General features: G+C 35.9%; 3 protein-coding genes across 16 annotated transcripts; 1 reads left to right on the forward strand and 2 right to left on the reverse strand.

Moving 5' to 3' along the window:
* Positions 1-256: 256 nt before the first annotated feature.
* LOC122305550 (protein TPX2-like) lies at positions 257-3,142 on the reverse strand. Its single transcript, XM_043118146.1, has 7 exons — positions 3,057-3,142; positions 2,878-2,937; positions 1,539-1,580; positions 1,312-1,410; positions 1,123-1,182; positions 932-1,026; positions 257-746 (listed from the first exon to the last, which is right to left on the reverse strand). Exons 1-7 carry the CDS (start codon positions 3,090-3,092, stop codon positions 614-616), a joined length of 525 nt encoding a protein of 174 aa, XP_042974080.1. The 5' UTR covers positions 3,093-3,142; the 3' UTR covers positions 257-613.
* Positions 3,143-5,536: 2,394 nt separating this feature from the next.
* On the reverse strand, positions 5,537-11,556 carry LOC122302965 (cytochrome c oxidase assembly protein COX11, mitochondrial-like). 9 transcript variants are annotated; one of them, XR_006240565.1, is made up of 9 exons: positions 11,379-11,556; positions 10,143-10,245; positions 9,247-9,610; positions 9,070-9,122; positions 8,188-8,260; positions 7,048-7,600; positions 6,504-6,609; positions 5,882-5,962; positions 5,537-5,786 (listed from the first exon to the last, which is right to left on the reverse strand). XR_006240565.1 is itself a non-coding variant. In XM_043114455.1 (8 exons), the coding sequence occupies exons 3-7, from the start codon at positions 9,349-9,351 to the stop codon at positions 5,946-5,948; spliced, it is 354 nt and encodes a 117-aa protein (XP_042970389.1). In that variant the 5' UTR covers positions 9,352-9,610; positions 10,143-10,245; positions 11,379-11,556; the 3' UTR covers positions 5,537-5,786; positions 5,882-5,945. The 9 variants fall into 9 exon arrangements, 3 of the variants coding, with proteins under 3 accessions (XP_042970389.1, XP_042970390.1, XP_042970391.1); XR_006240563.1 differs by having other exon boundaries at positions 8,165-8,260; XR_006240568.1 differs by lacking the exon at positions 9,070-9,122.
* Positions 11,557-15,841: 4,285 nt separating this feature from the next.
* LOC122302967 lies at positions 15,842-20,024 on the forward strand. 6 transcript variants are annotated; one of them, XM_043114461.1, is made up of 5 exons: positions 15,842-16,076; positions 16,224-16,578; positions 17,262-17,471; positions 18,638-18,840; positions 19,380-20,024. In XM_043114461.1, exons 1-4 carry the CDS (start codon positions 15,857-15,859, stop codon positions 18,750-18,752), a joined length of 900 nt encoding a protein of 299 aa, XP_042970395.1. In that variant the 5' UTR covers positions 15,842-15,856; the 3' UTR covers positions 18,753-18,840; positions 19,380-20,024. The 6 variants fall into 6 exon arrangements, with proteins under 6 accessions (XP_042970395.1, XP_042970392.1, XP_042970393.1 ...); XM_043114458.1 differs by having other exon boundaries at positions 18,638-18,817; positions 19,374-20,024; XM_043114459.1 differs by having other exon boundaries at positions 18,638-18,817.
* The last annotated feature ends 6,178 nt before the right edge of the window (positions 20,025-26,202 follow it).

Genomic DNA, 26,202 nt, shown 5'->3' on the forward strand with positions numbered 1-26,202 from the left:
TTATCTCATCTTATCTTAATATCCAAACTGCATCTTAATTTAAAATTCTTGCAGGTTAATTTTATTTTTTTTCCCTTAAAAAAGGATATTATTATAGTCTGATGATTCTATAAGTACTGCATGCATGGGATCCCATGAGTACGACTAGTGACTGATCGTAATCAATTCGAAGTCTAACGAAAGAAGCAAGCAAGCAAACAAATTACAGCTGATCATGAGGCTTATAATGGGGGGAGAGAGAGAGAGATAACAGAAGAGAATACAAGCAATTCACTTTATTTTACTTGTTCTAGCTTGGGAAACAGCCAGTCTCCAACGATTCGATTCCCTAGCAACAACACCCAAAAAAGAAGAGAATAGAAACCCAAAAGAGAAAAACATGAACTAGCTAGGAAAATCAATTTCATCATGAGTACTACTAATAACTGATCTCTACGGATGATAGATCGATCTACCATTTTACAATTACAGCGCATGCGAAGTTCGCTATCAGGTACGTCTACGTACGTACGTGTACAGCAGCGCAGGCATGCACGAATTGCCACCATATGCATCAGGAGTAGTACTGTACTTTTGACAAACTTCTTAATTTTTGTAGCCGCGTACGGTTTTATTATTTGATGGGCTTCAGACCTTGACTCCCTCGGAAATCGTACATTCCACTGCAAAACATGCGACTTCCGCATGAGTTGCTGCTCATCATGCGGAAACCTGGCTCTCTTGGAACTGTCAAGGGCCGGTTTGATCTATAAAATAAAACAGCTGCTATAAATTTATCAGGAATTCCCTGATCCAATAGGGATTCATTAAATCACAGATCACTCCAGCTTTTCTCTAAGATCGAACATTTTATTAGGGAGGGACACATGAGTATATTTCACTACTCTAATTAATTTTTTCTTCGATCAGTTTAGTTTACGTACGTACGTACCTTTGTGGGAAGAAGGGTCTGTCGAAAAAAGGCATCAATTGAGCTCTTGGAATCATCTCCTTTCTTAGCAAACGAATCTCTTCCTCTTCTATCATCTGCATGCATCATAATGATCAGCATCTCTTGGATCAGTCTGCATTCTCTTGATCAACTACATTACATATTTATTAACGTTTTCAAGATATTTGTACCTTCTGCAACTTCTCAGCCCGTCTTTTCTGTTGCTCTATGATATACAACTTGTTTGCTACCTGCATGTATATATATCAACTCGCTTATAGCCTTAAAGAGTAACTTTGGAAAAAGTGGGCTTCAGTTTGTTGAAATGATCAAAATAAGCGAATTTAGACACAAAAAAAGCTAGCTCATTCATCGCTCACCTCGTAGTTGAACATTGCGCGTTTGACGGCTCTTTCTTGGGTATGAAGTTTGATTTCTTGTGGCTTGGTGTTCTCTTTTGGATAAGGCTTTTGAGAGGCCTAGAGATGGATATGTACATGATATGGATCGAGTCTCAAAGTCTCAGTACAGTTTAGAGAGAGAGAGAGAGAGAGAGAGAGAGAGAGAGAGAGAGAGAGAGGAGATAACTGGAGTTGGATACATTTACCTTGGATTTGTCGAAGAGCCGGTCTTTGAGTTCGTCTTTTGTCTGTTAAGCATATCATCAGTTTCCCTACGTTAGTTGCAGTCATGCACATAGCTAGGGCCTCCAAGCCGAACACATAATAAATAAAGAATGACCATATGATACGTGAAGCAATTAATGTGAAAGATGGAAATAAAGGGGGAGGGGGGAGGGGACCTAGAGGTTTTGTCGACCTTTGTGGCTCAATTATCCATATATATATATATATATATATAAAGTAAAATTAAGTATTTTTTTTTCCAGCTAAAACACCGTACGTTTTTCTTCTACTCCTTTTTCCCCTGCTCTTGTAATGTCCGTTTCTTCTTCTACCAATTGACAGCCACTTTTTAAGTAGTAGTACTTAGCCTTTCTCATTGATCATCTGATCACATTAACCTATCATGTCCTGGTAATTGAAATTATATATAGTTCAAAATGCATGATAAGCAACAACTATTTTATCTTCCTATATATAAATTCCAAGGCTCAAAACCTTAAGGCATGCATGATTCTATTATCTAATAAAGAAGTTCACTCTTCCACCCCCCCCCCCCCCCCCCCCCCCCCCCCCCCCCCCACCCCTCCTCTTCTGAGTGATAGCGAATATGCATGTAAGGGATAAATGACAGTCCACATTTCAGTCTGATTTGTACGTGTTTCAGAGAAGTTTCTGCTTATGAGCTAGGCGTTCCCTGCCATTTTAATTAAACCAGACTAATATGATCAGCGAGTGCACTAATTAATCACTGGATCGGAGAAGAAGATGCTCTACGTGGGTTTATATTACCAGTCTATACGTACTGGTACACTTGTAGAAACCAGAACCTGAAGCATACTGAGTTGTCATGATGGTGATCAGTACGTTAGAAAGAAGCTATGGATCATATGCATTATGAATTTCCCGTGCATCCCAATTAAATTACTGTTCTCAATGATACAGAAAACGAAAATGGAAAAAGGGAACTTCATTGAAAAAAGTAAAAATAATTATTCGACTTCCGGTACTCGATCCTTTTCTAGTTCCCCACATCTCCTTAAAGTAATCATGTGAAGCTGTTTACAGGTACGTACGACTTTTGAGGACGAGGTAGATAGATCACCGGTACTCCACACTTTTTCTACGCACAAATTGTATAAAATTGGATAAATTACTAAAAATTCAATATATATGAGATAAATCTGCTCGATCGCATGATTATAAGATTTGAATATAATTAAGTACTTCTCAACTCCAGTACTAAATGATCAATTCATGTGTAATTTGGCAATGATACGTTTGTAAACCTGTAGTACTTGAGTTGGAACATGTGTATCTCACCATGCTTCTAGTGGAACTAGAGCTCCACGAGACTGCAGATTGTGTACTGGCCTTCACAAACTTTCCAGCAAAATGAGAAAAAAAAAAAAAATGTATTAATTAAGGATCGAAGCAGTGTAGTACTTATAGCATTAATAGAAAAGAGAAACAAATTATAAAGGAAGAAGAAACATGGCAACCTTTAGTGCGGAGTACTTGGTGTGTGTCTTCTCCATGTTAAGCTCTCTGATGCTTTGAATCGTTACTGCACTGAGGAGACTATATAAAGGGTGGGAAACTTGGAGGGTTGGAGGTTGGTAACTGTCTTCAGTGTTTATTTTCTGTTGCTACATCACCAGCATGCCTAGAAATTTGCATGCTTTCTTGCACCAAACTTTCTGATTAAACCTCCCTCTCATCCATATATTTTTCATGGCATAATGAGTTCCTTCCAATCTCCTGGTCTTGGCTTTAATCAAAGGCATAATCCCAGGTTTCTATTACTAATCAAAGACTTGAGTTTTAATTAACTTCTTTTTTTGTTTTTTTTTTTGGAGACACGGAGCCTTAATTTTATAGCTGGTGATCTCAGCAGACTGACACCCGATGTACGATAACAGAAGTATGTCGAGGACGTCTGCAGTATAGGATCCTATGAGATTTCCGGACATATATATATAGCTGAAGAACAAACTGCATGCAGTATTATTTCAATGCTTTTATTCTGTGTGAAATCTGTTACTGGGAATCAAGTGAAGCAAGTCAACTGTATTTAAAGTTTCATATGCAGAAATAAAATACAATTTAGTACATAAAGTCGTAGCCTACGAATTCTTGCTCACCAAAAAGACAAGAGAATTAGAAACCAAACGAGTCAGACGTGACATTTATGATGATAATAGTTGGGGCAGGACACGAGTAGTACAATTAACAACATTAATAATAACAGAAAACAAGTTGGATGGGATGTCTGATCTACTCATTAGTAACGTTACATGCTGTGTATCACGTCACTATCTGTCCTACTGATAATCACAGTTAAAAAATAAAAAAATTGTGTAAAAGATGAGCACTGGTTGTTAACCACCCATTTTCAAGTATTTCTTCTTAAAGCCGTTATCTAACAAAGGCAGAAAACAGAGTTTTGATTGCTTTTTGGGGGAATTACCCCAAAGAAGTAAGAAACTTTAATTTTTTGTTTTTTTTTTAGAAGTTCGATTATGGGGGTAAGCGGCATGTCATAAATCAGTAAGTTAGGTCATGATTCGAAGATTAACCTACTAATGATTCAGTGCTTGTGATTTAAGTTTTGTGAAGGTACGATTAGTCCCCAAAAGAATAATATAAGAAGCCATTGCCTCTCTCTCTCTCTCTCTCTCTCCACACACATATCGAGACAGCTGAATAGACAATTGTAACTAAACAGGAAAGGATGGACAAACCACCACTTTTGGTGGACTCTTCTACCAAATAGTGATAGAAATTCTCTAGCATTTGAAGAAGCTTTAATTTGTTGATTTCATCATGGAGTGAATGTTATTGTTCAAATCCTACAGTAATCAACAAGAGAAAATGGAAAATTTGCTCAAAATATGCTGGAAGCAATTATTTGGAACATGGTTGGAGATTAGCCAGCTGTTCCTCAATCAGATGCATTATCTTTGCTGCATGCATGATTCGTTAATTTGCAATGTTGTTGAACTTTTGGAGACTAGAGGGCAATAGTCACCAGTAAGACTTTATACCAACCTTATTATTATTTGTTTTTTGGTAGGAGATAATTTCCACAACCAGGTTCAATTGTTGTTTCTTTTTCCCTGGGCAAGAATTTTCACGAACGGCACTGCTGTTGAGACTGAGAAGACGTTAAAAATGGTATCTCATGCAAACCCATAGAGGCAATTTTTACAGGTTTTTTTTTGGTTCTCTTCTCTAAAGGCAAGTTTATTAATAGAAAAGCAACCATACAAGCGTTCAGATGTCAAGCTAAAATATTATTACAGACCAGTTGGGGAGTATCCTTTCCACTGTGAAAATCCAACAAACAAGCTAGTAGAGATAAGGGGTATACTTCCATAAAGGTTCGTAGAAGCTGCCCATTGCGCTATAGAATGTATTTAATTTTTACGGGTTACTTGCGAACTTCAATTTTTACATTAAATTACCCTTTACGGTTGGCCACTTGATCTGTATGATTTCAGATTTCCAAGTCCTACCAGAAATGGAAAGAGTTGTGTAACTGACAACATTGAAGTCATCTACCACTTTATTCTAATATTTGTCATTACCATTCCAAATTAGGTGGCAACGATCTTTCATATGTTTTTGTAATAAATGCAACATTTTGCTCCAAAAGCTTTGAAATCCACCGAAGGTAAAGGTTTAAAGGATAAAAATAAAAATAAAAAAAGGCCCTAAAATTTTGTTTGAAATTAAGGATCTCAAATGGGACAAAGACAAACACATGGAATGAATGCCACAACATCTAGCTATTAAAATATTGCTCATATGAGTTTTTCGAATAACATTAAATATTCAATAAATACTATAAAACTCACTTTGTGTGTGTATCTTTTTTTCACTTGAGACCCTCAAAATCCTGGATAGAATTTAATGGGATCTTTAGTTTGCACTGAATGTGGAACAAGAAACATAGATAATCAGATAAGAGCTGACAAAATGTAGAAAAAAAAGCTAAAGACTAAATATATATAATAAAAATTTTGATATTTGTTATGTTTGTTCGCAATCTTCTTCCTTTTAATACAAAATTTCGTTCCCTCAGATGTTCTCAGGGAACTTGCAAAGCTGCAATAGCAGGATCCCTTTCATTACTCAGAGACCTTGAAAAATGTATATGACAAGATTACGTTATTGATGCCATCCATTCTGGGATCTGTTTCAAACTCAGGATCAATATAAAAGAATACCTGCGTTTTTGGTAAATATAAGTAACATGACTTATAGAGTAATCATAAGCAGCTTTTCAGATCAAATCACTTAAAATATGAAGAACAGTGCTTACAGGCATGTCAATCTGCTCCCCAGGAAGAAGACGCTGCTCCTCAAAGCAAAAGCATTGTATATTGTTAAAGTAAACTGCAGCCTGAAAAGAGGGAGGGAAAAAAAGAAGCATCATTTTCCCTCCTGCAGATTTTAAATCGCAAGGGAATGCTTGGGAATCTCCTTTAGGGCCACCAAGAGGCCAATCAAAATCCACCACCAACAAAATAATTTGAGTCATCTTCTTAGAAACAACGAAACATTTGCAGGCCTTGTTCAAAGTGCAGCTGCCCTACTTTCCTATTTCTTCTTTTTCAGTTTTCTTTGAAGACCGTAACTCTATAAGCTTAACTACCTTCTTAAAAAAAAGAGGGTAAATAACAAACATAAAACTAGCTTCTTAAACATAATCAAGATTCTTTCTAACAGCTAAGCACAGGTAATAGTCCCTTAAATCATCAAACAATAGACGTCAGCAACTAATTAATCATACAAAGAAAGTCAATATTTAATAGAGAACGAAATAACCATATCTTAGAATTATAAAATGATATTACAGTGAAACACCACCCAGTTTAGGTCCAGGAAACCTATGCACGCTTGATATCAACAAATACTAAACAGTATTTATCACTTATCAGTACCTTCATAGGGGGTGACATTATAGGTAGAAACACCAGTTATTGGAGCTGAACTTCGATTTTCAGCAGTGTAGGATGCGAGAGCACTTTCTCCAGGCTTGACTCTTACCTGCAAAAAGGATACCAATATAATAACAGCTCAGCAACAGAAACTGCACAGAGCATTTCCCAATTAGAAGACCAAAACACATACAGGCACACAAACATGACCAGGCCCAGCACCAAGCCCGTGAACTAAAAATTTATTGAGGTTGATATTTATAGGAAGCCATTTGAGATTTAACGAGTAATTTTAATTAGATTACGGCCCAAGTTTTATTATGGTGTAATAGGGATTTTTATTGGGCTTGATAATGAGGTTAAAGCCATTTAATAATTATGGATTATGTGGGCTCCTTGGTTTTGGGCCCAGGACTTTTGTTAAAGCCCAAATCTACAAATGAGATGAGTTGAACCCATTTTAGAATTAGAGATCACATTTGGAGCTGTTAACGACCTAACCACGATACTTTCTTCCTCTTCTTTCTCTAGGTTCCCAGCAACTTACATATATATATATACACACTTGCAAAACTAGGCTGCACATATGAAAATATAATCTCATACTCCCTCCCTCTTCAAGCCGTTAACAACGTTGTTCGCTATCACAGCAGATCACTTCTAGCCACAGTACGATGGAACCGCTCTAACCACCATCACATAGCCCATCACCCCACACCCACCCGGCGGTTTCTCCTCCCTGTTGCTTCTCCCCCACGTCTCCACGTCTTCACGTCCAGCAAGCACCCAACGAACACGGCAACACGCCACAACCGCTGAGACCCGTAGAAAACCAACTCAGTTGCTCAATTTGTTCCCACAGCCCACGGCAAACCAGCAGTTCCAAGGTTTCTCTCCAGCGAGCATTCTCTACCTCAAGCCACAGCAGGTTGGGAACCTCCCACAGCGCTGCCCCTGCATGCACGAACAGCCCTCCAGTCCACACTAGCAGTCGTCCCACACACAGCAGGTCGCGGAAACCACCCTGCTATACTGCACCACCGTGGGATAGACCCACTGCCAAAGCTCCTCCACATGGCTGCCGCCCCTCCCCTCAACCACTGCCACCAATAAAACAGCCCAGGCACACTGAGTTCTCTGCCTACTGAGTTGTTGATAACTTACCACTTATCTCCATAATATTTTTCAAATAATTTGAATATTTCAACTGAAGATCAAGATTAGGGAGTGTGGTTGAGATGATTTAAGCATAGCGGATTAAGCTTAGAAGGTGGCTATGATTATTAGAAAATTTTATTAAGTAATTTTATCGTGTTTTGATGACTTAGTGTTGGGGAAGGTTGACATTTATTTTTGAGATTTTGTGGTGTTTTACATTATTTATATTGGAGTAGTTGATTTGAAACAGAGAGTCCTATGTGTAATTGAGAAATTGGAGTTTATATGCCTACTACGATATATGATTTGAAGTGAGAAAAAGTAACTCTCCAACCCATCCGGGAGTGGGGCATTACACATGCTCTAGATTAAAGAATGTTCTTTGCGCAAGGAGTGTCTTTAATGCTATTTTTTTTTCTTTTTTCACATGATAATTTTTTAAGCAAACTAATAACTTAAACAAATAATTCAAGCACATTGTTAATGTAAGTTATAAACGCACACACCCATGTAGTATAAAAGAAAGAACCTCTCTTTGAGTGGGCACAAACTTCCATGGCATTCCATCTGCCACATCGGCATTGAATTGCACTACAATCTCCCTGCAAGGATAACAACAAGAATTCATAAGGCAATGTAGAGGGAGAAAACGTAAGAAGTGTCATTATTATCAAATTCCATTCATTGACATTCTTCCCAAATACATGGAATATTTCAACTTAAATGTATAAGGTAGAATATAAACATGTGACTTACTTATAAAAAAAAAAGAATATAAACATGTGACTCATAATCTCATATTTCCTTATTGCAACACCAATTGATAACTTCTATAGCAGTTACAAGTTGAGTATATTTCCTTATTGCAACACCAATTGATAACTTCTATAGCAGTTACAAGTTGAGTGGAAATAGTGCATGGTTGGATGATGAGGGGCTTCCACAGCGGCATCACTTCCTAATCACTGACTGTGAATTGTATGAGGGCAAGGACACTTTCTTATGGGTGGACCTTTAATTGCGTAAATGTAGAGTTTATCGAGTCCAAAGAAGAACCACATGTGAAGGATAGGGATGCGAACTCGTCACTTAGAAACAATTCTACAGGCTACTTTGAATTAAGAAACAATTTTACAGGCTATTTTGCCTTCTTCTCTTCCTTTCTTTTTAATGCCATCACAGTCTTCAAACCACTTGCTCCACAAAAAACATCAAACAAAAGGAATTAACACATACTCCAAAAACAGTACAATGAAAAACAAGGGGTACTAACAGAATCAGAAACAATGAAAATACCAAAAGAACTAGTAATGACAACTACATTTAGCTCCGATTGAGAATTCAGAAAGCTATCGTCATTCATATTGGAACAAGAAAGGAATGAGCCTCATCTATGAAATATAAATCACACCATGTAGCGACAGTTCCGTCTTTAGCATGCTGAGCTATCTTTTCTTCTACACTCTACAGATAGCAAGATCTTGCCGTAATAAAGAAAAAGAATAGAGGAAATATGAAGGGGAAAAGATGATAAATCAGACAAGAAAACTTAAAATTAAATAAAACACAGCAAAAAATTCAATCACACCTCTTGTCGCTGGACAGTGCCTCCATACCCTGTAGCTTGGCAGAACCTTCTGTACAGTGGAACAGCAGCATAGCTACTACCCACCATTGCAAAAACCAAAGCCATAAGGTATAAAAGAGTCTTCGGTGATTTCTGTTCTCTGGAAGCTAGAGAGGCATAGCGTCACTGAATATTGAGCAAAGGAAAAAATCTCCCAGCATACCCAGAAGCAAAAGGGGAAAACCAGCTACATTTATCAAATGGCCTCGTACTAAATTCACATCCTAAGTTCAAGCCCTGAATATCATAATTGTAACCCCTCTGATATCCAGTATTAGATCCGATGAGATTATAACTTGACTAGCCTAAAATATTAGGCATGCACCTGAATCAAGAACAAATTCCATCTACGTGTAAAAAACACCAGCAAATAAACTATGATTTACTGATATAAGGAGAAATTTGAAAAACAATTATCATGCTCTGGTACTTTGGAAAAACAAATAGTTGATGGGATATTTTTTATGCATATTATTGTATCTCATTCTCACTCTGAAGCTGGAGTAAACAAGTAACATGCCTCAAAATGCTCCCTGAAGATGCATGGCCTTTACAGCAAGTTAGGCATATTAAGAAAATATAAAACTTAAACCAAGTAAACTAAACAAAACCTAACCGCAATTAAAACGGGGCCTTCTCTGTGGGTGCTAATCAACCAAATAGGGCCTTCCACATGTATTATTTTGTCATTCGACGCTATCTGAAACATAGTCTCTTTCACTACCTCAATCCATGTAATTTCAGTCCTAGCTCTGGGATTTTTAATTTTCCATGGCATAATCTACCAACTTTTCTACCAAAGCAAATAGAACCAAAGAAAGATTCAAGTTGCAATATTAGTTTTATGAAAGAATTACCTCGCTTCAGGATAAGTGTGTTGTAAATTCTTATTGCAAGGAAGGAGATTGCTTCTTCTACAAAGCCTTGAAAATGACATATTTACAGGACATCCACTGCCATCTGAGAAGAAAAGCAAAAACACAAAAGGTAAATGAGAAATCAAACGCTGTTAACATTTATCGCATCTTTAGTGACTTAAATAAATACAACAAATATATATATATATATTTCTTTCCTCTCATGATAGTAGGACTCTCTTTGATTTCCAAGTATGAACAAATGGCTTTCTTTTTAACCAACCACGAAAAATAATCAAAAGTTCAGAGGACTTCACAACTCTCTTTGATTTCCAAGTATGAAAAAATGGATTTCTTTATAACCAACCATGAAAAATAATCAAAAGTTGAGAGGACTTCATTTCTTTTAGGGGAACCCAGAGCAGTACTAGAAGTCAGAACTCAAAATTTCTCTGTTTATATGTGGCCAGCCAGACCATACTCAAAGTTTGACCCAAATTACCCAGGATTTTAGAGCACTTTCGAATTAAAACCATGCTTGTAGCTGTTTCAAATGAAATCCCACAAATCAAAGCTTTACAATTTCCCCTTCCATTATTCTCAATCAGATGGAAAGCACGTGAATTGCAATGAGAATCGTTAAGCTAATCAACACTTTCATTACTTAATAAAAAGAAAACCTTTAAGGCCTTACAAAGCCTCAACTTATCCACAAAAAATATACTGCAAGAATTTAGACAATTTGTGATTCGGCGTTCATGCCACTATAGTTCGGCCACCCTATTTACCAGACCAGTAAGCTCAAAACTAAAACATAATTCATGCTACAACGACGCATAGCGACCAAGTTTAAAGTCAACAATTCAGCTAAAAAACTACTAGAAGAAATCATCAACCAAGTCCCAAACTTCAATCCGTTTTCATGGGGTTCCGCCTCATCCAAAACCGTGCTACAGACCATATAGAACCCCTCCAAAGACGACTTAAGCCACTTACCAGTGCTCTCAAGCGTTAAGAACATTAAACCCCAACTTAAGAGCCGAAACTCCCCATTAGTCTTCTTTTTTTTTTTTTTTTTAAGGAAACATCCAATAATTCGAAATTATGGATTTCGCCTCCAAGTCAGGTTCTTTGAGCCATTAAAATGGGCTTTCGCTGGTATTCTGTTAGATTGCTCATTAACCATCCTATATAAATATGAACGAAGCATTTCGACTGAATAAATTCAGAAACCACCTTAATTTTCTATAGGTGCCCTGCCTTCCGCTAGCCCCTTGCACCGAAAAGATCACCCAGCAGGATTTCGGTTGGTCGGTAGTGGCGGCCGGGCCAAGCCTACGGTCGAAACGTGTGAAGCGTATAGTACAAACAGGATGGAAGAAGAGTGCAAATTGGGAAATAGGTAGATGCATGAAGTGACTATTTGACGTGTAATTTTATATGTTTATTTTGCAGTTAAAAACTCTCAAATTCGAACCAGGGCAGTGATAGGGTTTATTACTTTTTATCTATTACTTAAGTTTATTTTTAATCTTTATTTTTAAATATTTTTTAATATCCTTAATTATTAAGAATAAATTTTAAAAATATATAATTTTACTAATACTTACTTTCTTAATTATTAAGTAAAATAAAAAATTCAAAAAAATAAATAAATTCAAAAAGAGTAACATATAGATAATAATAGTGTAACAGCCCGCTAGAAATTCAATTATGAAATTTCTATTAACTTTAGGAACCTCGTGAAAACCCCATAAGTTTTCACGAATCCATTAATCGTATAGGTTTTTGTCTAACTATATAGTTAGTGTTATTATTTACTATGGTATTAGAAGTGTATTTTTGATTATTGGAGATAGTTAGAAGTGTCAAAATGTATTATGGTTTGTGCCATTAGATTCGGAGGGTTATTTAAAGTCTTATGGCGCAATAACATTTTTTCATATTTTCGGACAAAACGTCTATTCAAAACTGTAGATATTATTGGATAAAAAGAAATATCTTGAGGTAATTTTCATGAATATTATTGGGTAAAAATATTTTGAGTTGATTTTTATAGATATTATTAGATAAAAATATCTTAAGTTGATTTTTTTGTAGATACTATTGGATATAATATTATGAGATAATCTTTTATAGATATTTTGGGTAGGAGAAAACTACACTCAACTCTCAACTCCAGCCTCATCTCTTCCATATCTCATCCATAATTATCTCCAGCCACCTCACCCCACGAAATTATCTTCATTTACACTTTCCATTGAAAGAATATCAAACACTCTCTCTCGGACAGCTTTTAGGAGGTATTTTGCACGCCAATTTTGAAGCTGTTGTAAGTGTTTTATCATAAAATCTCCTTCATATAAGTTGTTCCTTTTTTAGTCTAATTTACATGGATCTTTTATTTGCCCCATTTGAAGATCATTTGGTCAGTCAAATATTGTATAAACTATAGAAAGGTCATTCTGGGAGGTAAACTAGAGAATATGTTATAGTTTGGAGTTTTTGACCAAGCTAATGGATAGATATTGGTCCGAAATTTTTATGGAGTATTGTTAACATGTATATATGACTATTGGTTGAGGATTTTTGCATGATTAAAGGTTTTGATGAAAGATGTTCTTAGATTTAGAAACTTAAAAACTGGAAGAAGAAAAACAGTTTCTGTTTTAAAAAGTTTAACTCTTTGATGGTCTAAACCTATTCTAATGACTTTAATAATTTTATTGGAGGATTCTAAGCATCTTATATACATGTTATATTATTATTTTAAAGATATTTGATGTTAGTTTCAAAGATATAAAATTTTATGCAAAGAGATATTCAAATAAGCCAAAGTGTAGATATTCTTGGCTAAATTTATGTTTTGGTTAATTTCTAACCATGTGATCTTGAATTAGAAGCTTATATATGTTTTAGGACATCTTTTTAAACCATGTGATGGTTTGGTTTGAAGATCATATATTTATAAGTCATAGATCAAGAGATTTATCAAAACTAGTTAAGGAAAAAGTTTCTATTTTTGGACTAAGTGTAAAACTAAAAACTCCAAATGTTATTTTGTGATTTTGGTGACTTTAGTTTGATGATTTAAAGCATGGTTGATGTTAGGATGATATTATGAATATGTTAGAAATAAGATTTGATTTTTGAAATTCTTGGAGATGTTTTAATTTAAGGTTAAAACTTGTGATTCAAGTGCTTGGATCTTTTTACAAAATAGTTTGGTGTTAATTATTAGCTTTTTCTAAATGTATGTTTTAAGTATGGTTTTGAACTTAGGATTGGAAGATGCTTGTTGCAAAATTTTGGTTTAAGCATGAGTTTTGAAATTGGAAGGAATTGCAACAAAAATTAAGGGAAATGACTTATGGATGTTTTGGCCATAGTGTGTTCTTCATAGTTGTGTTTTGTTTTAAATTTTTCTGAGTTGATATTTAAGTTTAGGACAAAATTTACATGAGAAATGTAAATTTTGGAAACTTTTGGAATTAGTATGCAAAATCCTTAAGTTATGGGTAAAACGGTCATTTTCCCACATGTAGAGAGTAAAATGAAAATTTTACTCTTTAAGTTAGTATTTTCCATATTTCAAATTATTAGTGATTTAGTTCTAACTTTTAGAATCACTAATTACAGTTTCTTGTGATCGCACTTGAAGTTTTATAAGAAACGCGGAGATCGAGGTAAGTTAGCTTTTAACTTACTAGTAGTCTACTGTGTATGTGTGCTAGGTAAAGGAACTACAGTGTATGTATGTGTGTTATCATATATGTCATGCCATGCCAAGTTATCACGTAATTGTCTATTATACAGAATTTATTCTGTCATCAATTTTTATCTGTTACATAATATATTCTGTTATGTATTACTGTACATTACAAGTACGTCATGCTAAGTATGCCATCTATTACATGTATGTCAAGTCATGTAATATTCACTGTTGCAAGTATATCATGTTAAATATGTTGTCTATTATATGTTATGCCATGTTACGAAATGTTTTTATCTCAAGTTGGTCATGTATTTCAAGTTATGTTCAAGTCACGTTATGTTACGTCAGGACTTCAGTCATTTCGTATTCCAGTCACGTTTCATCTTGATTACTTATGTATGGGGTCACAGCAATTGTGGCGCATATACTACGTGAGACACAGCAATTGTGACACGTAGAATACATGGGGCCACAACAACTGTGGAGTATGTATTTAAGCAGTTAAAGAATAAGTTTCCGTAGAATACATGGGGCCACAACAACTGTGAAGTATGTATTTACACGTAGAATACATGGGGTCACAACAACTGTGGAGTATGTATTTTTCATGTTAAGTCAAGTTTGTGTAGAATACATGGGGCCACAACAACTGTGGAGTATGTATTTACACGTAGAATACATGGGGCCACAACAACTGTGGAGTATGTATTTTTCATGTTAAGTCAAGTTTGTGTAGAATACATGGGGCCACAACAACTATGGAGTATGTATTTACACATAGAATACATGGGGCCACAACAACTGTGGAGTATGTATTTTTCATGTTAAGTCAAGTTTCAGATCAAGTTCATGTCAAGTCAAGTTCAGTTCATGTTTCAATTTAAGTTATGTCAATTATGCTATGTTGTACGCCAAGTTATACTTTAATTACTTATGAATTTGATTATGCATTTATGCTTTTACTATCATGCATGCATCATTAGCTTGTGTGGAAGTTTTTTGTTAACTTACTGAGATTTGTAATCAAATCTCACTTTGGTAGTCCCAACTACCATTCCCCCCGAATGGTAGATCTTGTTACAGGACCTAAAGGAGAATCAGGAGCTGATCAACTAGACACAGTTGACTAAGCGACGGTGCGACGTCAATGTTAATATAGTAGTTAACGTAAATTACTACTTGTACAATGGAGTTGCATCTTTAGTATTTTTTGGATCATAACCATTTTGGACTAGTGTTGTGATCTACTCAATGAGTCTTTATGTATAAAGTATGTTTTAAGCAATTGAGATATTTTCAATTTGGTGCATAGTATTGCTAAAGAAAAAAATTATCCGTTGCGAATATTGCATAATGTTAGATGCATGTTAGGAACATTGCATCTTATATGTCATGAACGGGGGTAGGTAACCTTGTGTTGCATGTCTCAACGCTTCAAATATTCGTCCGATCCCAAACGGAAATTTGGGGGCGTCACAAATAGAGTCACTACCATATTATTATTTCGAATAAAACAAATCTAAGATAAAAATTAAATATAAAATTATCTAAATTAAATATAACATGAATCAATTGGAATGAAATAATAAAATTATATTTACTATTTCTTTACTAAATTAGAAAGAAAGATGTTGCCTGATTATTACTATTTCATCTAATAATTATTTTATAATTATCTATGTATCTTGAGAGTCTAAAATTTCAGAAATTAAAATTTCATATCTCGTTATTTTTATGTATTTTTATATATTTTATTAATATAATTTATTGTATTATTTTTTAATATAAAAGAATTACTTTATCAATTGGAATAAATAAAAATAACTGTTTAAACTCTTTGAAAAATAGTAATTTTCTTTAATAAAAAAATAAATAGTATTTTTAACAATCACCTTAAGATTATGAATAATTCTTCTTGCAGTCACAGATGTGTGCTTTGCAAGCCTAAATGAAACGCTCCGTTTCATCAAGAGAAAAATTAGTTTGTTGCAAGGCCATCATGGAGATTCCAGATAATTGCTGGAGTAAGACTATTCCCTTCATTCCGGTCTTCCCTACACTGATCAGAAACTCTTGTGCTAGAGGTGCAGCAGTTGATCCAGTACCTAAAGGAATTGAACATGTCCAGGACAGAAAGCCATCTATTTCGGGGCTTTTACCTTTGCAACCTGTAAATAGAGCTATGAGGCAATGCTGGTCTTCTCTTACAAATGTCCCAGGTTATCTTCTGGAGATTTTAAATTCGCTTTTTACCGGTAAAATTGATGCTTATGGCGCCGCTTGTTGCGAAGCCATTACTCGGATTAGTGACAATTGCTGGACTCAATTGTTCCCGTTTAACCCATTTTACCCTTCATTGGTTATAGATTCTTTTGCAGCTGGTTCTTCGACAGCAAGAATAGGTCAGACCATGGCGGCCAAGCACTCTTCGCCAGGGCAGTCGACATTACCTTTCCTAGGACTGTCATCTGCAGGGCAGCCTGGGCAAGATATTGCGTGGTGCTGGTCCTCTCTTTCGAGTATAGAAGGTTGTGTTTATGATATATATGGGTCACTTTCGAGGGGCCAGTTTAGAGGCATCGGTACTGCCTATTGCAGAGCCATCACTGATGTCAATGACATTTGCTGGCCACAGATGTTCCCGTTGGCCATTTACAGTTTTATTAGTTCACTGGCACATAGCATTACTTTAAAAAGGCTAGTACGGCATTACATTATCAGGTACCACCAAACTCATTGCCATAATTATGTTTCATTCGGAGATCAGATAAATAGCATTGCACATTGTTCACATAGTTGTAAATCAAGATCATTGGACTTTGAACAAAGTACGTACGTCGTGTGTATATAGGATTCGAAAGATGCACCAGCAATTCATTTCGAAGCAAGAGTTTAGAAATAAGAATGGACCTGGAGGGCCTTGAAGAGGAGTCGTCGATGGTGGAGGAGGCGAGGAGTAGATGCATGGCAGGGAGAGGGAGAATGAAACGTTATATTCGGATTTGGGCAACTTTTTTATTTAGAAATATGAGTGTTTTGGTCAAATCCATGATAAAGTGATGTCTTTTTTGTCTATTCTTGCAAAGGACTAGAAGATTTTTTTTTCCTAAGCAAGTTTCGTTAAACTGGAAATAAGAGTAATATTACAAAATACAAACCTTCAAATACTTATTACAAAAGAGCCTAACTTGTGGGAGGATCTTTCCCACCATGAAAGTCTAATAAGCATTGTGGAATGCTGATCAGGGGTATGCTTCCATACAGGCTGTTGGAGGCCGTCCATTGCGCAATGTTATGCGCGCATTGATTTCGTGATCGATATAATTTTTTTACTTGTCATTTGTCAAAGCTGCTTAACAGCTGGTGTATATCATGAATAATGGAATGCATTGTCTGGTCTGTAGGCTGCTTTTTGAGTCACCTCGAATGAGGATCTTTTGCAACTTCCTTGTTTCGGCTTCTTGTATGGTTGTGAGAGCTACAGTGGCTTCTCCAATGTTTGGGTTTTTTTGGGAAGGAAAGCTGTATGTACAAACGCCGCAATTCCTTTTTCAGACTTACAAATTGCTGCTGCAGTGCTCTCATGACTTCAAACTGTCACATCAAAATCCAAGGTATGGAATCCTTCTGGTGGCTATTGATATGTGTTTTCTTCCTGATGAAGTTTAGCTGTCCATGCATTAGCGTGTTCTTTGAATGTTTGAGAAACTTTGGTTATGAACATTTCGATGGAAGGGCTGGTAGAATTGTGTATGATTGGTTTCGTAAGAACCACAAATTGTCCATTGCAAATGTTGCTAAGAGTTGGAATTGTTGGGTTTCTTGATCTTGAATGACCAGTTCTGTGTTTTGGATTGATGATGATTCTTATCCAAGTAGTGATGGGTTTTTGAGCAAAAATGGTTATGTTTATGGGCCATTTTGATTATCTCCACAGAATTCTAGATAAAGAACACTTCAAGAACAAAGGAAATCTGCTCATCCTCCGGTTAATTCGTCACACACCGTGACGTGCTGTTCTCCCTCACTCCTCACCCCAGCGACTGCGAAGTACCCCTCAATTTCTCGCTCACCCTAATGAGATCCCCTCACCCTCACCCGAGATCCCCCTAACCCCAGCCCCTTCAATCTCTCACCCCAGAAACCCTAGAAGATTTCTCCCTCACCCCAACCCTTTTACTCACCCCATAAATCAGCTCACAAATTTCGCCCCCAACGAAAACCCCAGCCCATTCAGTCTCTCACTCCAGAAATCCTCGAAGATTTCTCCCTCAACAAAGACCTCAGCCCCATCTCCCTCAGCCCCTTCAGTGCTTTGAGCCCCATATCCCTCACCCCCTTCAGTGAGAATGCTGGTGATGATCCTGGTAACACTGATGAGATAGAGTTTGCAATTGGTACGAGCATCCCAACCCAACCTGACACTAGAATGAATGAAGAGTAAAGGCAAGATCATATTTCCATTGTAACGTGCAGTCATAGTTTCATTCTTTCAAGAAAATATGGTTTAGCAAAAAATTTTGATAAGACCTTTCACCTATCAAAAATTATGACGAATTCCCCTTTGGTCTTCTTTTCCTTTAAGGTGTGATGGAGCTTAAATATTCCAATTTGAAGTTTTTCGAATGCTATGCAGAAAAGGTTGTACATGAGTTCATTTACATCTACTGTCTAATGCTCCCTGCTTGCCATGAATTATGTAGATTGTTTTTTTTTTTTTTTTTTTTTTTGAGTGGTCTATTTGTGTTTACAGTTCTTGATTGTTCTTATGTTGCCACAGACAAAAGCTGAGACATCTAGAGGTAGCCTTGATAGAATATCGTGAATCCCTTGAAGAGTGGGGAATCAAAAGTTCGGATGAAATTGAGAAGAAGGTTGCTATTTGTCGGCAGTAGCTACAATCTGAATATGGGTTATTAGATTCTAATGGCGGTTCTTCAGGGAATAGGTGCTCTCATTTGTAAGCACGCAAGATTTAACATGGTTGAATTCGTGTATCTCTATCCACTCATTTTGTTTTGTTTACTATTCTCTGCTATATATAGGTTTATCCATTGCTTTCCTTGCTTTTTAATTCTATCATGATGTAAGAATTGGGATGAGAACTATTTCGACAAGTTGCTAAGAAAAACAAATTGGATTTCGATGAGAACTATTTCATAGATTTTTATTTTAGTCTTTGTTAGCTTCTGTGTTAACGGTTCTTTGCAAATTGCAAGACTGGATTGGATTTGGTGTTTAACATGTTCTAGTGAAAGCCAGCTATTCTTTGTGATGCTCCTGCGGATTATGTAGTTTCTATTATAATTTTATTTTTTTTAAAGCAGTTTCTATAATAAATTAAATGACTGTTAAATATGTTTTTTTAACTTCATGTCATTTGATTTGATCTGTACTTAGTTGTAAGCATTGTAATCTGTTTTCTTAAATATTGCACAGCACATATTCAGGCTAAAACTCCTAATGTTTCATGCTCAGAACTATTTTAATAATGTATTTTTCGTTTTACTTTGAAGCTGCAGCAAGAACGTCATCTGAGAGGAGGGATAGATGGAATGATGCCCGAGACGCATCAAGAAAGCGGCACCGCAGCCAAAGCCAAAGTAAGAGCTCACCATGGAAATCCTCAAAACCGAGACAAGGAAAGGGAACATGAGTTAGACAAGGACAGGGAAAGGCACAAGGATAGAGGTAGAACTCATGATTTTGAAAATGAGAGAGGGAGGAAGCAGGGCCGTGAGAAGAGTGGAAGTGGAGAGAGGAATGACTATGAAAGGGATAGAGGCAGAGAAATAGACTGATAGGAGGAGACGGCCGAAGTGAGTTATTCCAGGGGGAGATTTGAGGTGGAATGCTTTGGAATGAAGAGATGCCCATATAATTGGGTCAAAGAGGCTGCCATAAAAGAACGCGTCTACATTGCTATGAAAAGAAGCTTCCTTCCATTTCCTGTAATAAACCCTTAAATTATATTTTAGCTAGATGTATTTCAATTCCAAATTTACAATTTCGAACTTTTTTAATAGTGATCCATGAGTAAGTTCTGAATTGCTTCAGGTTAGGTTTTAATACAACCTGATGTGTGGTCCATGCTCTTTTGCCCAAATTATTGAATGAAGCCCCAGATCTTTTTTGGGCCGTCTATAAATATTGTATAATTAACTTCATTTATTTATGTTTCTCTCATTTTAGGTCTTAATGTTGTATAGATACTTCAAACAATCTTGATCCTTGATTTCAAATCCCGCCTGAAGATATGGACTCAATGTCATTTGGCTCAAGATCACTCCCATCTAAAGAAACACAAGTAAAACTTGTGGTGGGTCTAAAACCTAACACTACATTTCAAATGTGCAATCCTTAAAAAATATTGTATTATATTCTTTTTATTATTTCATTTTTGTCTTTTTCGACACTTACAACCAAATACAATCAAATTGATACATTGAGAGAGAGAGAGAGAGAGAGAGAGAGAGAGAGAGAGAGAGAGGAGGGGCTCAATCGCTGTAGATATGTATTAGAGCTATTTATTAAAACGAAAAGGCAGAAAAGGTGGGGGAGGAGAAAGGAAGAAAGCAATATTATAATTATGAATCACGAATTACTTTACAGGGAAACTAAAACTGCGTATTACGTATATACTCCATACATTCCTCTTCCCCCTAGCATAGTTGATGATCAATGCATGCCTCTGCAGCTCTATGTTCATGCAGCAAGGAGCCTTAGGATATACTCCTGAAATAGTTTGTGCAATAGATCAGAGAAGCAGACAGCAATTTCTTCCAGCGCTCTTTACACGTAAAACAATTGAAGCTGAAGTTTCCATGCCACTTTGTCTCAGACACACAGAAAATGCATCACCAAGTGATAGCGATGATTATATATTCATCTTTAGATTCCAGTTCCTGTTCTTTTAATATCCACGAGACGCCTATTAGTGTGAGCAATACAGTGGTGGATAGCTAGAGGTAGGATGTGCTCAAATTAAGTTTGAACCTGTTGTGCACTATCTTACTGCTTCAATAACACTCTCGGCCAATCATGTTTTGTTTAGAAGAAAAAAACACATTAAACACACCTTATCAACAACGGAAAATTCTGGTTTAAACCTCGTACAGCTGTACATGCAAACTGCTTGATGTCTGGGTTTGATCCTGGCTCTTGCCCGCCCAACTGATTGCAAGGCAAAGCCAGAATCTCAAATTCTGCATTCAAAAACAATTTAGGACTAATCATTATTCATGAGAAAGCAATTTCTTCCATAAGTTATAAATCTCCGAGTGTGTGAAAGAAACATCAATGGGATATAAAACCAACAGTAAGCCTCATTCTTTTTTCTAGGACTTCTACAAAATGAAATGACTTAACAATTAAGAGAACCTTCTTCTTAAACATGCTAAGAGAAACATCCTTCTCGTCAATATCCTGCATCAAAAACCTCTACGCATAAAGAAGCACAACTGAAGGAAGACAAATCCTCAAGCTTACAGCCAACAATCATACCTACAATCAAAGAAATTTGTAGACAAGATCTCATAATATCACCATCAGCAACAACAATATTAGAGATACTACTTAGAATGATTATCTATATCTATACTTATATATAAAGTGCGAATCGCTTATCTACAGTATTTTCGTCTAATTTTTTTTTCCTATTTTACCCTTAGTTTTATTTGGCAATTACGGTCGTTTGCATTTTACTTCTGTTTTACCGACAGTTATTTTGGTCTTTGTACCTTGCCACCAACTGATTTGCTTTTCCTGTTTTATTTCCAATTTTGCCCCTTAATTTTATTGTTCAGTTCGTTGTCCTTGATATCATTTTGCTTCGCCAACTTGATGTTAATGTCTTTTTACGGTTAAAGCTTATCACTTTGTTTGACAAATTCAATCAGACTGAAATTTAAATGTTAAAATGTTTTTTTTATTCCGTATCTTCTGTTCTCTACTCTCTGTATTCTAACTTTTTAAAAAAAAATATGCTGGACGAAGTTACTCGTGAATCTCAGCAGTTGTAGGTATGTTCTTAAACTTTTCTCTCAGTATTGTAAGAATGAATTGTATTCTATGAATGAATTTGTTACAGTATCTAATTAGATTATATGCATATGCATCACAGCAAGAGAAACGTATAGGAAAACAGATCACAAGAGAAATTTTTTGTTCTATAGATCTGAAAAATACAAAAGTAATATAAATCAAAAGTCGAAGAACAAGAAACAAAAAAATAGAAAAAATAAAACCCAAGAAAAAAAAACTTGAATCGAAAAGAAAAAAAAGCATATGAACACAGATAGCAAAAAAAAAAAGCTTGGGAGGTTCAAGTTCTACAAGGGAGAACTGATCATAAGCAAGAAATAGTTCATGTGACTTGGCACTTCAATCCACAACCAAAGGTTTTACAACCGAAATAAGATCAAACAGGGGAAACATTAAAAATATATGAAATTAGAACACCCCCATAAAGATTACAAAACGGTTAAACAAGCCCATCAACAATTATCATTTAAAAACTAGGAGTCCTAGGAGTATATATGATATATCCCCAAAAAAAACCCCTCCATGACCGGTTGTCTAAATTTTAAGTCAACCACGAGTCGACCAATATGGATCCACCAACTACAAAGACATTAAGTGCTATAAGCAAATTAAGCTCGGATAATCTAAACACATCACAAACCTCTAGTCCCCACAGCCCTAATCTAAACAGAGGAAAAAAAATAAAAAAGAATCAGAACGTACCCAAAGGCAATTTTAGCCCAGCCTTATTCACTTCATAAGGAATTGAAGATGGAAAAACCCTAGGAAGAGTCGAAGAACAAAGAAAAAAAACTACAAGAAATCCAACGGAAGAAAAAAAAAAAACTTGAATGGAAAAGAGAAAAAGCATACGAATACAGATCGCAAAAATACAAACCTAATATACATCAATCGCAAGACAGATCTGAGAAATGCAAAGCTAATATACATCAAATGCCAAATAACAAGAAAAAAAATAGAAGAAATGAAACACAAGGACAACAAACGTAGCATACATCAAAGACAAGGACACAAATAGAAGAAATGAAACATAGTATACATCAAACGCAGAACAACAACGAACAAAAAATAGCAGAAATGAAACGCTAGGAAAAAAAAAGTGGAAGAAATCTAACGCAAGGGAAAAAGAAAACCTCGATCAGAAACGAAAAAACCCTAGAAACACAGATCTCAAAAAAAAAAAACTTTTATTTAAACTCAAGCACAAGAAAGAAAAAATTCTACATGTGAAACGCAAGGAAAAATAAAAGAGTTATACTACACAACCACCCACTGTTCACTCAACCTCCACACTCCAGCCTACGTGGCTTCTTCTTTTCTTTTCTTTTTTTAAATTAAAGGTCCATAACATTTCAATTTCTTCCCCCCCTTTCCCCCCAGTTCTTCTTCACTTTCTTCAGAATTCTTCCCCCACGTTCTCTCCTCCACACCCCTAGCTCGTGTCCTTTGCCGGCCTGACCCTCTCCCCGCCCCAGCATCATTCCAGAACGGTGTGGCTCCATCACTCCGTCACCCTGTAAGAAAAGTTCTCCGAAGGGTTCACCATTTCCGTACGGATTCGGCCCGCTTCAGTCCTTTGCTGGTTGTGCCTTTGTCGAGACACACCATTTATTATCTTACAAGGTTAAGAAATTAAAGAAAAATGTTTTTATTTTTCTAGGTTTTGGTTGTTATTTTTCTATTTTCGTTTCATCTCTCCATTTCTAGCATTACCCATATTGTGTGTTTTTATGTATATGGATCTGCAATTTGTTGTTTGTTTGATCTGTATTTTGTGGGGTTTTTGGGTTGTTGATGTTGTATGTATGCCACTGATTTTTTGGTTGTTGATAAAATCTGAAATAAGCGAGATTTATCGGTTGGGACTGGTTGGAAGGGGAAAACACAGATGGTATAAGGTTCATAAGCATGGTCTCAAATTCTTGAAGAACTAAAGCGTCCACAATTATTTGTTGTTAGAAACAACAATATGGCATTAACAATACTGGGTTGAAGTTCTTTTTTTGTTTTTTTTCTTCTTCTTCTAATTAATGGTTTCGGGTACGCAAGAAGGTTTTGGTACTGTTGCTTTATACCATTGATGGTGATACATGGGTTGAGGTTCTGTTTGTTTGTTTGAGATAAGGGGGAGGGGGGAAGGGTGGGGGTTATGGTGGTGCTTTGTTGGCTTATACTGCACTTCAGGGCATGGGTTGGATTGGGGAGTAGTAATTGGGCGGAATGGCTTTGGTTTGTTTCAGATTAATAGTTTTTATTTGTCTTGCAATGAAGATGGAGGGTCTATGCATAGGTAGCAATAGTTTGCCTAACATCCACATGCTATAGCAAATGCAAAAGTAGGGTACTAGAGATATTATCATTTCTACGGCACAATTCCTAGTAATTGATAAATAACACAATTGTCATGTTTACAGTCTTAACAAATTGGCATATTATGCATAGAAGCTTGCGTTCGCATCCACTGTGCTTTTTATACTTGTGAAAGTCTAAATATCTGTGAAATTTTATTATATATGTGTAGGAATTGAAACGTGTTTCTATTTGCATTTACTATCTTCTTAATCATCGTGCAGAAGCAAATGGGTGCTTTTTGATCCTAATCAACTCTGGAATGTGTCTTAACTTTTGGATGTCGATGTTGGAGCTTATGGTAGAGCATACAAAATGGGCATTAGTGAGATTGTTATGTATTAGAAGTTGAAAGGAATGTATAACCACTTGATTTATATTGATTGGTAGTAAAGAATTTTTATAACTGATGAATTTTGAAGTAACCATAGATACAATCCAATTGAGAAATTTGTAAATAAATTTGTATATGAAGTGGAGAATACTTTGAGAGTTTTTTTGTAGTGTTTTAATTAAGGTTGTATTGCTTGCAAATGAAAATATATAAGGCAGGTTCTTTCATGAATGTTCCATGTCTATGATATTACAGGTTAAAGGCATGAAGTCACCCATTGATTATGTCCTGTGTGTTGGGGACTTTCTAGCAAATGGTCTGGATGTATGGCCTGGAGGGTGATGGCATGGGTTCAATAAGCATTTAGATAATGTGTAATATGGCTTATATTTTAACTATTTTTAACTACATTATTATAGTCTATTAGTTAGAGCATTTAAATACCAATATGATTCAGATTGACTGGATGTATGATGCTTCAATTTGGTTTCATAGAATCCCAAATGAATTTGGGCGAGTTAGTGATGCTGGCTTCTAAAGCTTGACCACTTAATTTTAAAAAATGTAAAAGGAAAAAGATTAAAAAAAAAAATTGAAGAAAGAAAAGTTGATAATGGGAACGCATTTGATGTATGTGATGATTCATCAACTGTATGTAAAGATATTGCACGGATGGAGACCTAATAGCAAAGTATTATGATTCAAAATGTAAGATGCCAACTACACATGCAGAAAAGTGAACCTAATATCCATAATAAGCTGTCATAATATAATTCATAGAGATCATACGTGTTAGGATCCGATCATTCTATTTACATTTAAAACTAACATGATACATCTACATTTAGAACCAACCAAAAACTATTACAACAGATACAACCCAATATAGACACAATAATATACGTACAATCCTATTCTCTACTATCATGTTAGACCACAACAAAAACCAAAGGCTGGGGTGCTCGTAGCACCAAAAGCAGGCGTGCTTGCAGCACCAAAGGCAGGGGCGCTCATAGCACCAAATGTAGGGGCACTTGTAGCACCAAATGCAGGCGTGCTTGTAGCACCAAAAGCAGGGGTGCTACTTGCACCAAATGCAGACTGACTTGTTGCACCAAATGGTGAGGAGGAACCAAATATGCTACTCCCAAATGCTGGTTGTGATTATTGATTTGTGCTTCCAAAGGGACTTGCTGGAGTAGAAGTGGATCCAAACCCTCCAAAAGAAGCCTTCTGACCAAAGACAGAGGATCCTATAGAGACAAAAGTGACATCAATTCCAGTAGAATTTTACAGTAAAGAAGGAAAACATATTATTTATATAATAAGGCATTTTAGAAGAAGTAAAGAAGAAATCACTCTACTCTAATGAAGTCTACATCACCAATGTTGTTCTGCTCAAAGACGGATGGGGACCCAAATGGGCTACTAGATGACTGCCCAAAAGCTGTTACATTAACAAACACATTAGTTTTTTCAATTCAAAAAGGAGCTCAAACAAAAACCTAAATATAGCCAAAGATGTGCAGATAAAAAGGAGTAAAAAATGACTAAAATGTTAATAAATGCAAGTAGAGCTCACACTAAGAAATAAACATGAATGTTTGATCTACAGAAAG

The sequence above is a fragment of the Carya illinoinensis genome, chromosome 3, assembly GCF_018687715.1.
Source record: "Carya illinoinensis cultivar Pawnee chromosome 3, C.illinoinensisPawnee_v1, whole genome shotgun sequence".
NCBI lineage: Eukaryota > Viridiplantae > Streptophyta > Magnoliopsida > Fagales > Juglandaceae > Carya > Carya illinoinensis.

Coding starts and splice junctions, on each gene's coding strand:
- LOC122305550 (XM_043118146.1), bottom strand. CDS start 3,092: ATGGAGAAGACACACACCAAGTACTCCGCACTAAAG. Junction 1,027..1,122: donor GGGCTGAGAAGTTGCAGAAG/GTACAAATATCT, acceptor TGATGCATGCAG/ATGATAGAAGAGGAAGAGAT. Junction 747..931: donor AGACCCTTCTTCCCACAAAG/GTACGTACGTAC, acceptor TTTATTTTATAG/ATCAAACCGGCCCTTGACAG.
- LOC122302965 (XM_043114455.1), bottom strand. CDS start 9,351: ATGGCTTTGGTTTTTGCAATGGTGGGTAGTAGCTATGCTGCTGTTCCA. Junction 9,123..9,246: donor GCACTGTCCAGCGACAAGAG/GTGTGATTGAAT, acceptor TGCTATCTGTAG/AGTGTAGAAGAAAAGATAGC. Junction 8,261..9,069: donor GACGGAACTGTCGCTACATG/GTGTGATTTATA, acceptor TTATCCTTGCAG/GGAGATTGTAGTGCAATTCA.
- LOC122302967 (XM_043114461.1), top strand. CDS start 15,857: ATGGAGATTCCAGATAATTGCTGGAGTAAGACTATTCCCTTCATTCCG. Junction 16,077..16,223: donor TTCTCTTACAAATGTCCCAG/GTTATCTTCTGG, acceptor CATTGGTTATAG/ATTCTTTTGCAGCTGGTTCT. Junction 16,579..17,261: donor GTACGGCATTACATTATCAG/GTACCACCAAAC, acceptor TCTGGTCTGTAG/GCTGCTTTTTGAGTCACCTC.